Consider the following 12,642-nt stretch of genomic DNA (forward strand, 5'->3'; position numbering starts at 1 on the left):
GTATCCACTAATTTGAAGGGGTGTCCACATACTTTTGTATATATATATATTGTATTATATAGATCATTCCTTTCGGGAGTCCAGATAATTTATTTATAAACCCTATCATTGGATGGTTCAGTAGTTGAGTTCCCCAAGGGAACGTGGAAATATCAGTACTGAGAGAGACTTTGTCATATCTTCAAACAATCATATTTATTTAATATCAATTAATTATTGCAATAATGAAACCGTCGACACCACACTCTGAAGTGTGTGTTGCCGAGTGCTTAGAATCATACATAGTATACTGGGTCTTTATATAGAATACCTCAAAATGCTTAGTCATGGCTGGCTCCACCCCTCCCATGCAGATTGGGGCACCATAAACCACCCTGGGTTCATCCTTGTAACAGCAGGCTAGCTCTTCCTCCTCCTCAGACGAGGAGAGGCGAGAAGGATCTGAGGACCAATGTGCAGCGTGGTAATTTTCCATGATGAATTTAACCTGTCTAGGATCAGCGTGCCGCTAGCGGCACCCCCCCCCCCCCCCTGAAAAACCAGTGCCGCGAAATTCAAAAAAGATATTTTTTTAAAATATTTAACTTTCACACATTAAAGTCCAATACAGCTAATGAAAGACACAGATCTTGTGAATCCAGTCAACATGTCCGATTTTTAAAATGTTTTACAGGGAAGACACAATATGTAAAGATGTACATCTATTACCTAAAAACACATTAGCATAATCCACCATCTTTTATTTGTCCACCAACACCAGTAGCCATCACCAATTCGGCTAAACTAAGATATTTATAGCCCCTAACCAACAAAAAAACTCATCAGATGACAGTCTGATAACATATTTATGGTATGGGATAGGTTTTGTTAGAAAAAAGTGCATATTTCAGGTAGATGGCATAGGTTACAATTGCACCCACCGTCACAAATGGAATAGAAAAACTACTTAGAGCAACGTGTTTACCTACTTACTAATCATCAAACATTTCGTAAAAATACACAGCATACACGAATCGAAAGACACAGATCCTGTGAATACAGACAATATTTCAGACTTTCTAAGTGTCTTACAGCGAAAACACAATAAATCGTTATATTAGCATAGCACATAGCACATAGCAGCCCAGCATTGATTCTAGCCAAAGTGAGCGATAACGTCAACATCGCCAAAAATATATTAATTTTTTCACTAACCTTCTCAGAATTCTTCAGATGACACTCCTGTAACATCATATTACACAATCCATATAGAGTTTGATCGAAAACGTTTATATTTAGCCACCAAAATCATGGTTAGACAATGTGAAATGTAGCTCAGCTGGTCAGAAAATGTCCTTGCGCCACTTAGACAGTGATCTACTCTTATACATAAATACTCATAAACGTGACTAAAAAATATAGGGTGGACAGGGATTGATAGACAATTTAATTCTTAATACAATTGCGGAATTACATTTTTTAATTTATCCTTACTTTTCAATACAGTTTGCGCCAAGCGAAGCTACGTCAAAAAACATGGCGTCCTAAGCCACTAAAATGTTTCGACAGAAACACGATTTATCATAATAAAAATGTCCTACTTTGAGCTGTTCTTCCATCAGTATCTTGGGCAAAGGATCCTTTCTTGGGAGTAATCGTCTTTTGGTGGAAAGCTGTCCTCTTGCCATGTGGAAATGCCAACTGCGTTCGGGATGAACTGAAAAGCGTGCCCGGCTATTCACATCGTTTCAAAAATAAATGTCCCAAAATCGCACTAAACGGATATAAATTGCTATAAAACGCTTTAAATTAACTACCTTATGATGTTTTTAACTCCTATAACGAGTGAAAAGATGACCGGAGAAATATAACAGGCTAAACTAACGCTTGGAACAGGAGCGGGTCGGTGTCTTCCACGCGCGTTACGCACCAAGAAAAGACTTGCTAGCTACAGGGTTTTTTCATTTGTAGTGCCTGTGAACGCGCAATCGACCCCATTGGAATCGTCATCACGTAAAGGCATCCAGGGGAAGACGTAAGAAGTGTCCGTATAGTCATAGCAATAACAGTGCCCTTTTAACTGACTTCAGAACAGTGGCCAACATTTCTGAAATCTGACTCCATGTCAGGGAAATTGCTGTAGAATGGGCTCTGTTCCACTTAGAGACAAAATTTCAACTCCTATAGAAACTATAGACTGTTTTCTATCCAATAATAATAATAATATGCATATTGTACGATCAAGGATTTTGTGGGAAGCCGTTTCAAAAATTACCCAATTAGCATAAATAGTCTCAACAGCGCCCCCATCCTCAACAGGTTTTAATAGACAGGACGAAACACGAAGAACACTTGAATAATTTACAAAACAACAAACGACGTTAAACAGACCTGAACATGAGAACTACATAAAACGAAGAACGCATGAACAGGAAAAGAACGAACGAGACGAGACAGTACCGTGTGGTGCAACTAACACAGACACAGCGACAACACGGAAGACAAACACCCACAAAACACACGTGAAACCCAGGCTGCCTAAGTATGATTCTCAATCAGGGACAACGATTGACAGCTGTCTCTGATTGAGAATCATACCCGGCCGAACACAAACATCCCAACATAGAAAATCAAACATAGACAAACCCACCCAACTCACGCCCTGACCAACTAAATAAATACAAGAAAAAGGAAAACAGGTCAGGAACGTAACAATCCTGTCATTTATATGCACGGGGGGTGTTACTTTACTCCTCCAGGTTAAGTTTCCCAGATGGAAGGATGAGAACAAACAATGAGATGTCTGTTCTATTCCTTGAGGCTCTCTCTATCTCGAGTCACACACACACACCACATCTTATCTATGAATGCAGGCTCAGTCAGACCGGAGACATATGTGTCACATGCACCACTAATCATATAATAGAATGTGGCTGTAAAGTTTCTTATCACCAAGCCATCACTTAATCAGTTGCCTGCCCAAGCTTCATAAAGACTCCTCTCAGTCGACTCAGAAAGGGAGAGAGAGAGTTGTAAGAACCTTACTCTATTTCCTTAAACAACCATTTGGTGCATAAACATAACATAATCTTGTAATCCTGCTACCACAGTGGTTACCACTGTGAAACATGGAGGAGGAGGTGTGATTGTGTGTGGTGCTTTACTGGTGACACTGTCAGTGATTTATTTAGAATTCAAGGCCCACTTAACCAGCATGACTACCACAGCATTCTGCTGCGATCCGCCATCCCACCTGGTTTGCACTTAGTGGGACTATCATTTGTTTTTCAACAGGACAATGACCCAACACACCTCCAGGCTGTGCAACGGCTATTTTACCAAGAAGGAGAGTGATTGAGTGCTGCATCAGATGACCTGGCCTCCACAATCACCCTACCTCAACCCAATTGAGATGGTTTGGGATGAGTTGGACCACAGAGCAAAAGAAAACCAGCCCACAAGTGCTCAGCATATGTGGCAAGTCCTTCAAGACTGTTATAAAATCCTTCCAGGTGAAGCTGGTTGAGAGAATGCCAGAAGTGTACAAAGCTGTCATCAAGGCAAAGAGTGGCTACTTTAAAGAATCTCAAATCTCAAATATATGTTGATTTGTTTAACACTGTAACGGTCCTGACCTGTTTTCTGTTGTGTTTGTATGTGTTTATGGTCAGGGCGTGTGTTTTGGGTGGGCAGTCTATGTTTTCTGTTTCTATGTTGGTTTTGGGTTGCCTGGTATGGCTCTTAATTAGAGGCAGGTGGTTTGCGTTTTCCTCTAATTAAGAGTCATATTTAGGTAGGGTGTTCTCACTGTTTGTTTGTGGGTGATTGTCTTCCGTATCTGTGTTATGTCTTGCACCATACGGGACTGTTCGGTTGTTCGTTTCGTTTCGATGTAGTCTGTTCCTGTCCGTGAGTTTTACGTTTTAGTTAAGTAAGTTCATGTTCAGGTTTTTTTCGTCTACGTCGTTTTCTTGTTTTGTATTTTTGAAAGTGTTTTGTTTTTCGTGTTGCCATCGTTGTTACAAATAAAGAGATGGCTTATTTCCCTAATGCTGCATTTTGGTCTGAAGATCCTTCTCTCCTCTCCTCATCCGAGGAAGAGGAGAACGACAGTCCTTACAAACACTTTTGTGGTTACTACAAGATCCCGTATGTTATTTCACACATTTTATGTCTTCACTATCATTCTACAATGCAGAAAAGAGTAAAATATGGAAAAACCTTTGAATGAATAGGTGTGTCCAAACGTTTGACTGGTAATGTAGTTATATAGGACATGTTGTCCTTTATCACATGCCAGTATTTGTTTTGCATCCAATGCATTTAGCTTCCATTGAGTAGAGGTAGCCTAGGCCTTATCTAGTTGGAGTGCATCAAATCAAATCAAATCAAATGTTGTTAGTCACTTGCGCCAAATACAACAGGTGTAGACCTTACAGTCAAATGCTTACTTAAAAAAAATACGGATAAGAATAAGAGATACAAGTTATGGCGTTATGGTGTTGAACGCTGCGCTGTAGTCAATAAATAGCTTTCTCACATAGGTGTTCATTTTGTCCAGGTGGCAAAGGACAGTGAGGAGTGCAATAAAGATTGCATCATCTGTGGATCTGTTAGGGCGGTATGCAAATTGGAGTTGGTCTAGGGTTTCTGGGATAATAGTGTTGATGTGAGCCATGACACTGATGTTCAGTTGTGTATTCGTTGATAACTAATATTGAAAGGTGATTCTCCCTGTTCGCACATGACTGCATGGCCAGGCACGACTTCAACACCATCATCAAGTTTGCCGATGACACAGCAGTGGTAGGCCTGATCACCGACAACGACGAGACGGCCTATAGGGAGGAGGTCAGAGACAACAACCTCTCAACAACCTCTCCCTCAACGTGATCAAGACTAAGGAGATGATTGTGGACTACAGGAAAAAGAGGACCGAGCACGCCCCCATTCTCATCGACCTAGCTGCTGTGGAGCAGGCTGAAAGCTTCAAGTTCCTTGGTGTCCACATCAACAACAAACTGACATGGTCCAAGCGCACCAAGACAGTCATGAAGAGGGCACGACAAAACCTATTCCCCTCAGGAGACTGAAATGATTTGGCATGGGTCCTCATATCCTCAAAAGGTTCTACAGCTGCACCATCGAGAGCATCCTGACTGGTTGTATCATTGTCTGGTATGGCACCTGCTCGGCCTCTGACCACAATGCAGTGCATACGGCCCAGTACGGTACATCACTAGGGCCAAGCTTCCTGCCATCCAGGAAGTCTATACCAGACGGTGTCAGAGGAAGGCCCTAAGAATTGTCAAATACTCCAGCTATCCTAGTCATAGACTGTTCTCTCTGCTACCGCACGGCAAGCGGTACCGGAGCGCCAAGTCTAAGTCCAAGAGACTTCTAAACAGCTTCTACCCCCAAGCCATAAGACTCCTGAACATCTAATCAAATGGCTACCCAGACTACTGATGGCTACCCAGACCCCCCCCCCCCCCACCTACTCTCTGTTTATTATCTATGCATAGTCACTTTAATAACTCTACCTACATGTACATATTACCTCAATTATCTCGACTAACCTGTGCCCCTGTAACGGATGTGAAATGGCTAGCTAGTTAGCGGGTGCGCGCTAGTAGCATTTCAATCAGTTACGTCACTTGCTCTGAGACTTAAGTAGTGTTGCCCCTTGCTTTGCAAGGGCCGTGGCTTTTGTGGAGCGATGGGTAACGCTGCTTCGTGGGTGACTGTTGTCGATGTGTGCAGAGGGTCCCTGGTTCGCGCCCGTGTCGGGGCGAGGGGACGGTTTAAAGTTATACTGTTACATTGGTGCCGTGACCCGGATCACTGGTTGCTGCGGAAAAGGAGGAGGTTGAAAGGGGGGTGAGTGTAACGGATGTGAAATGGCTAGCTAGTTAGCGGGTGCGCGCTAGTAGCATTTCAATCAGTTACGTCACTTGCTCTGAGACTTAAGTAGTGTTGCCCCTTGCTTTGCAAGGGCCGTGGCTTTTGTGGAGCGATGGGTAACGCTGCTTCGTGGGTGACTGTTGTCGATGTGTGCAGAGGGTCCCTGGTTCGCGCCCGTGTCGGGGCGAGGGGACGGTTTAAAGTTATACTGTTACACCCCCACACATTGATTCTGTACCGTAACACCCTGTATATAGCCTCCACATTGACTCTGTACCGTAACACCCTGTATATAGTCTCCACATTGACTCTATACGTAACACCCTGTATATAGTCTCCACATTGACTCTGTACCGTAACACCCTGTATATATTCTCGCTATTGTTATTTTACTGCTGCTCTTTAACTACTTTACCTTGATACCTTATTCGTATTTTTTAATCTTCATTGTTGGTTAAGGGCTTGTAAGTAAGCATTTCACTGTAAGGTGTTGTATTCAGCGCCTGTGACTAATACAATTTGTTTTGATTTGATTTCATAATATGCACGGGTGTGATAGTTGTGTGAATGAATCATTCAAAAAAACATTAGCAGCTCTAATGCAATATTAATTTCACAGTGAAACACCACTATTCTGGCTATTCATCTTTCTTAAACAGATTGTAAAAAAAAAAAAACGGATCTCCCCAAAAATCGTATAGCGTCCGTATAGTGCATGCAAGCACGGCTGTCCTCAACAATGGAGCAGCAGACCAAGCATTATGTGAGAGGAGGAACTGTACCGTAGGATAATTATTCTGGGCGGTGTCAACTTCATTCATGAACAGGCACTGAGGAGGTTGATTATTTTACTTGTTAACTTGTTATTCATGTCAGATATTTCCATTTTGGATAGTTATTCACTGAATTGCTAGCACTAGTTGCTCACACTGCTACGGCGTCTACAATGTAAACAAATGTCTCTCGCTCAGTGGAATGTAAATGTGTTGTCACTTGTTGCTGCCTTCGAATCCCGTCCCAATTGGCAGTTACCTACTGGAAATGTGCTAACTACTAAGGTAGATGCTTTTGGTGCCAGGAAGGCAGTAGCAGGCCTTTGGATTGGGACACAGCCGTAATAGTTGACGGAGGTTATCCGAGGATAGACGCTTTTTAATAAACCCGCTTTGGTCCATCAATTTTGGTAAGTAAGTCAGAAGACAGGACGACAACATTAAAAACATTTTTTTATATATATGTGTTTATCAAAGATAGGGGGCAATAGGGAGAACACTGTGTGGCATCTTTACCTTTTTTTAGAAATAAAAACAAAATTAGTGCTGTATTCACACCTCTCCCAAATGAACCTTTGTGAACGCCTGTATTAGTCATTTCATGCAATAGTGGACCTAATTGATTCCAAAATGTTCAATAGACCTCAGGAGGAATATCGTCCCATCCAGGCAATTTGCCTTTATTCTATCCAATGCCCTTTTGAGTTCATTAAGAGAGACTTGGGCTCCCAGCGAGGTGGCTTTTTTCTCTTAATTATCTTAGAAAGGACTTATTCTGGCTTGGTGTGGATTTACAAAGAGGTGTACAACTCTTTAAAGAAGTGGTAGAAACTTTGATTGAATTTGGGTTCTGATAGTAATTCCCCTGTTTCAGATTCAATAGTTGCTGTGTCAGCTAATTGATCATTACTTTGTAGCACGTTGGCCAGTAAATGACTGGGACCATTACCATGAAAGTAATGGTTGAATCTAACTCAATGGGTGGCAAATTCTGCTCTCTGCCTGATCAATAAACGAAGTTGTGTCTTGACTTTGGAAAGAGTAATAGCTACCTGGTCTATAAAGAGTGGTTGTTGAGAACACTCTAATACAGTTAGCAACGTTTACAAATCTGAAATCTTCTATAATTGTGATTTTTCAACCCAGGTGCAAATGCAGTGGCATTATTTGTTAGAAACACTTTAGTTGCATCCCATAGAAACCGGGGGTCATCGACTGAATTTTTATGAATCATTATAAATGAATTTAGTTCCTTTTCAAATAGATCTCAGAATGTAGGATTCTGTAGTAATGAAGTGTTGAACCTCCATCTTGTGTCTCTTTTAGGAGATTCTGACATTTGAAGTTGGCAGTAGTAAAGCATGGTGGTCAGACAAGCTCATTTGTTATATTTCTCTTGATGAAAGAAAATAGAGGTGTAGATAATTGTATGAAATCTATTTGTCAGAATGATTTAAGCCTGTTTGAGGTGAAAGTGAACTCTTTTGCTTAAGGATTATGTGCGCGCCAGGCATCAAGGAGGTTGTAATCAGAGAGTATATACTGGAGACCCATGGTTATGTGTGGATTGCAGTTGGTCTTGCTAGATTTGTCCCGCATGTCCAAAATGGCATTCATATCTGTCCAAATAACCAGATGGAATTCAGTTAATTCTAACAAAATACTGTTCTGATAATCAGAAAACTTAGGATCGTATGAATTTGGAGACATAATAATAATAATGAATGCCATTTTCTTTCCATTATGGATACATTTAAGAAAAGTTATTCTGACTTCTTGGTCTTTGCCTTTACCCAAGATGGTGAATTAGGGTTTATTATGTATCATTATGATGAACACCTTTAGTTGTGTTTGGCGCTGATGAAAAAGCAGCCAGTTTGTATAAATAGTTTTCTGCTCTATGTGCGTCCTTTTGGAGCAGGTGTGTTTCTTGAAGCATTGCTATATCAATATGGTTTCCTGCATGGAGATCAAGACAGCTGCTATGTTTAATAGGACCGTTTAGGCCTTTCAAATTCCAAGAGAGAATAGCTGGTGTTGAAAGAATGTATTATTAATGATGTAATTGTTATCTTTGGTGTTAATAAGCACATGGATGTCAAACAAAAAGCAGCACCCACAGGGAAACCCACCCATTGGTCATTCCCCACAATGTCTCCTTATCAATATGTCTCCTTATCAATATGTCTCCTTATCGATATGCCTCCTTATTAAAGTCTCCTTATCAATATATATCCTTATAATATCGCTCCTTATCAATATGTCTCCGTATGAATATGTCTCCTTATCGATATGCCTCCTTATTAAAGTCTCCTTATCAATATATATCCTTATAATATATCTCCTTATCAATATGTCTCCTTATCAATATGTCTCCTTATCAATAATACTCTTTATCAATGTACTCCTTATCAAGATGTCTCCTTATCAATATGTCTCCTTATTAATATGTCTCCTTATCAAGATGTCTCCTTATCAAGATGACTCCTTATCAATCTGTCTCCTTATCAATATGTCTCCTTATCCAGATGACTCCTTATCATTATGTCTCCATGTCTCCAGTGTGGTACCATCGACTATGGTTCCTATTTGAACCTGACAGAGCGGAACCTGCAGGATGCCCAGAAGTTCCTGCTGATGAACGAGGTGATCCAGCCGGTCCAGCCTGTCCCTTACTTCATGGAGGACAACGTTCGCTTCTCCCACGTAGCTGTGGACGTGGTGCAGGGCAAAGACATGCTGTTCCACATCATCTACCTGGCTACAGGTATGGGACAACTGTGTGTGTGTGTGTGTGTGTGTGTGTGTGTGTGTGTGTGTGTGTGTGTGTGTGTGTGTGTGTGTGTGTGTGTGTGTGTGTGTGTGTTGAGTGGTGTTTTCCATCTCTCAGGCAGGGAGAGGGGGGTAGTCTGTGTGTGTGTGTGTGTGTGTGTGTGTGTGTGTGTGTGTGTGTGTGTGTGTGTGTGTGTGTGTGTGTGTGTGTGTGTGTGTGTGTGTGTGTGTGTGTGTGTGTGTGTGTGTGTGTGTGTGTGTGTGTGTGGGTCAGAAGTCACCACAAGGATAGTAAACAATTTTATTTTTTTTATCAACTGGGGACATTTTGTCCTCACAAGGTCAAATGCTATTTCTAAGGGTTTTAGGGTTAAGGTAGAATTAGTGTTAAGGTTAGATGTAGGGTTAGTGTTAGGGTTAGGATTAGATTTAGGGTTAGATTTAGGGTTAGGGTTAGGGTTAGGATTAGGATTAGATTTAGGGTTAGGGTTAGGATTAGATTTAGGGTTAGATTTAGGGTTAGGGTTAGATTTAGGGTTAGGGTTAGGGTTAGGGTTAAGGTTCAGTTTAAGGTAAGGGTTAGTGGTTAGGGTGTGTCCTCATAAGGTTAGTTAAACAAGACTCTTTGTATGTGTGCCGGTGTGTATGTAAGATACATGGCGGTTCATTGCTGTCCCGTTGTCAGCAGAATGAAAGATTATATGTCTTCCGTCACCTTTCTAGACCTCTCTACCATGAGCAGAATCAAAGGGCTAGGATTCAGATAGATTGAAACACACACACACACACACACACACACACACACACACACACACACACACACACACACACACACACACACACACACACACACACAGAAGCACAGACGATCACACACATTCAACCCCCCCCCCCCCTCCACACACACACACACACACAGAAGCACACTCCCGCACAAATCCCTCACTGAGAGATGGTAAACACCACTCAATCCCTCACTGAGAGATGGTAAACACCACTCAATCCCTCACTGAGATGGTAAACACCACTCAATCCCTCACTGAGAGATGCTAAACACCACTCAATCCCTCACTGAGATGGTAAACACCCCTCAATCCCTCACTGAGAGATGGTAAACACCATTCAATCCCTCATAGAGAGATGGTAAACACCATTCAATCCCTCATAGAGAGATGGTAAACACCACTCAATCCCTCATAGAGAGATGGTACACACCACTCAATCCCTCATAGAGAGATGGTAAACACCACTCAATCCATCACTGAGACGGTAAACACCATTCAATCCCTCACTGAGAGATGGTAAACACCATTCAATCCCTCATAGAGAGATGGTAAACACCACTCAAACCCTCATAGAGAGATGGTAAACACCATTCAATCCCTCATAGAGAGATGGTAAACACCATTCAATCCCTCATAGAGAGATGGTAAACACCATTCAATCCCTCATAGAGAGATGGTAAACACCATTCAATCCCTCATAGAGAGATGGTAAACACCATTCAATCCCTCATAGAGAGATGGTAAACACCACTCAATCCCTGTCAAGAGAAAGTATGGCTGTAATGAGAAACACAGGTACAGTATGCAACACATCAACCACACAGACAGGAAGGCTTTACCCCCTCTTAAACTGCTAGTTTACACAACCATGCTATGTCTCACACAGCCATGCTCTGTCTCATACAGCCATGATCTGTCTCATACTGCCATGCTCTGTCTCATACAGCCATGCTCTGTCTCATACAGCCATGCTCTGTCTCATACAGCCATGCTCTGTCTCATACTGCCATGCTCTCCCTCTTATACTGCCATGCTCTGTCTCATACAGCCATGCTCTTTCGCATACAGCCATGCTCTGTCTCATACAGCCATGCTCTGTCTCATACAGCCATGCTCTGTCTCATACAGCCATGCTCTGTCTCATACTGCCATGCTCTCCCTCTTATACTGCCATGCTCTGTCTCATACAGCCATGCTCTTTCGCATACAGCCATGCTCTGTCTCATACAGCCATGCTCTGTCTCATACAGCCATCCTCTCGTATACTGCCATGCTATGTCTCATACAGCCATGCTCTGTCTCATACTGCCATGCTCTCCCTCTTATACAGCCATGCTCTGTCTCATACAGCCATGCTCTGTCTCACACTGGCATGCTCTTTCTCATACTGCCATGTTCTGTCTTATACAGCCATGCTCTGTCTCATACAGACATCCTCTCTTATACTGCCATGTTCTGTCTCATACAGCCATGCTCTGTCTCACACTGGCATGCTCTTTCTCGTACTGCCATGTTCTGTCTCATACAGCCATGCTCTCTTATACTGCCGTGCTCTGTCTCATACAGCCATGCTCTGTCTCACACTGGCACACTATTTCTCATACTGCCATGTTCTGTCTCAAACAGCCATTTTCTGTCTCATACAGCCATGCTCTGTCTCATACAGCCATGCTCTGTCTCACACTGGCATGCTCTTTCTCATACTGCCATGTTCTGTCTCACACTGGCATGCTCTTTCTCATACTGCCATGTTCTGTCTCATACAGCCATGGTATGTCTCATACTGCCATGTTCTGTCTCATACAGCCATGCTCTGTATCATACACCCATGCTCTGTCTCATACAGCCATGTTCTCTCATACAGCCATGTTCTGTATCATTCTGTACCTTTGTTATTCCTGGATCCCCCTTTCCACTTTTTCTGCATCACTAGCCTTGTGGACTTTCTGTCTGACTCATCTGTTTGTGTGTGTGTGTGTGTGTGTGTGTGTGTGTGTGTGTGTGTGTGTGTGTGTGTGTGTGTGTGTGTGTGTGTGTGTGTGTGTGTGTGTGTGTGTGTCTGTGTGTGTCTGTGTGTGTCTGTGCGTGCGTACGTGCATGCATTTCTGTGGATTTGTGTTTATACATGCGGGAGTGTGTCTGTGTGATCAAAGTGGCTTTAGCATGAGAGCAGTTAGTTCACAGAGCAGAGGAGTATCTGGATGCTAACCACATGCTAATGAAAACATCTGAACCAGTGCCAGGGCCATTTGCAACGGATAGCTAATCATCTATTAACGATATAGTGCACTGCACTGATTGGGGCCAGTCTCTGGTAGTTTTACTAGGAGACCAAACTGCTAGGTAGTGTATTCAGCCTGGTCACTATGATATCAGGTTGAGTGTAGTACAGTGTTTTTCCAACCTTTTGACATTATGAACCAGACAAA

General features: G+C 42.3%; 1 protein-coding gene across 3 annotated transcripts in view; it reads left to right on the top strand.

Moving 5' to 3' along the window:
• The window catches only part of LOC129859013 (semaphorin-5A-like), a 275,583-nt gene that overhangs the window by 172,122 nt on the left and 90,819 nt on the right, over window positions 1–12,642 (top strand). For all 3 annotated transcript variants that reach the window (XM_055928309.1, XM_055928308.1, XM_055928310.1), the window contains one exon: window positions 9,219–9,423. In XM_055928309.1, the coding sequence (XP_055784284.1) occupies window positions 9,219–9,423 (205 nt within the window). The remainder of the gene's footprint in view (window positions 1–9,218; window positions 9,424–12,642) is intronic.

The sequence above is a fragment of the Salvelinus fontinalis genome, chromosome 7 (assembly GCF_029448725.1).
Source record: "Salvelinus fontinalis isolate EN_2023a chromosome 7, ASM2944872v1, whole genome shotgun sequence".
In the NCBI taxonomy this organism is placed as follows: domain Eukaryota; kingdom Metazoa; phylum Chordata; class Actinopteri; order Salmoniformes; family Salmonidae; genus Salvelinus; species Salvelinus fontinalis.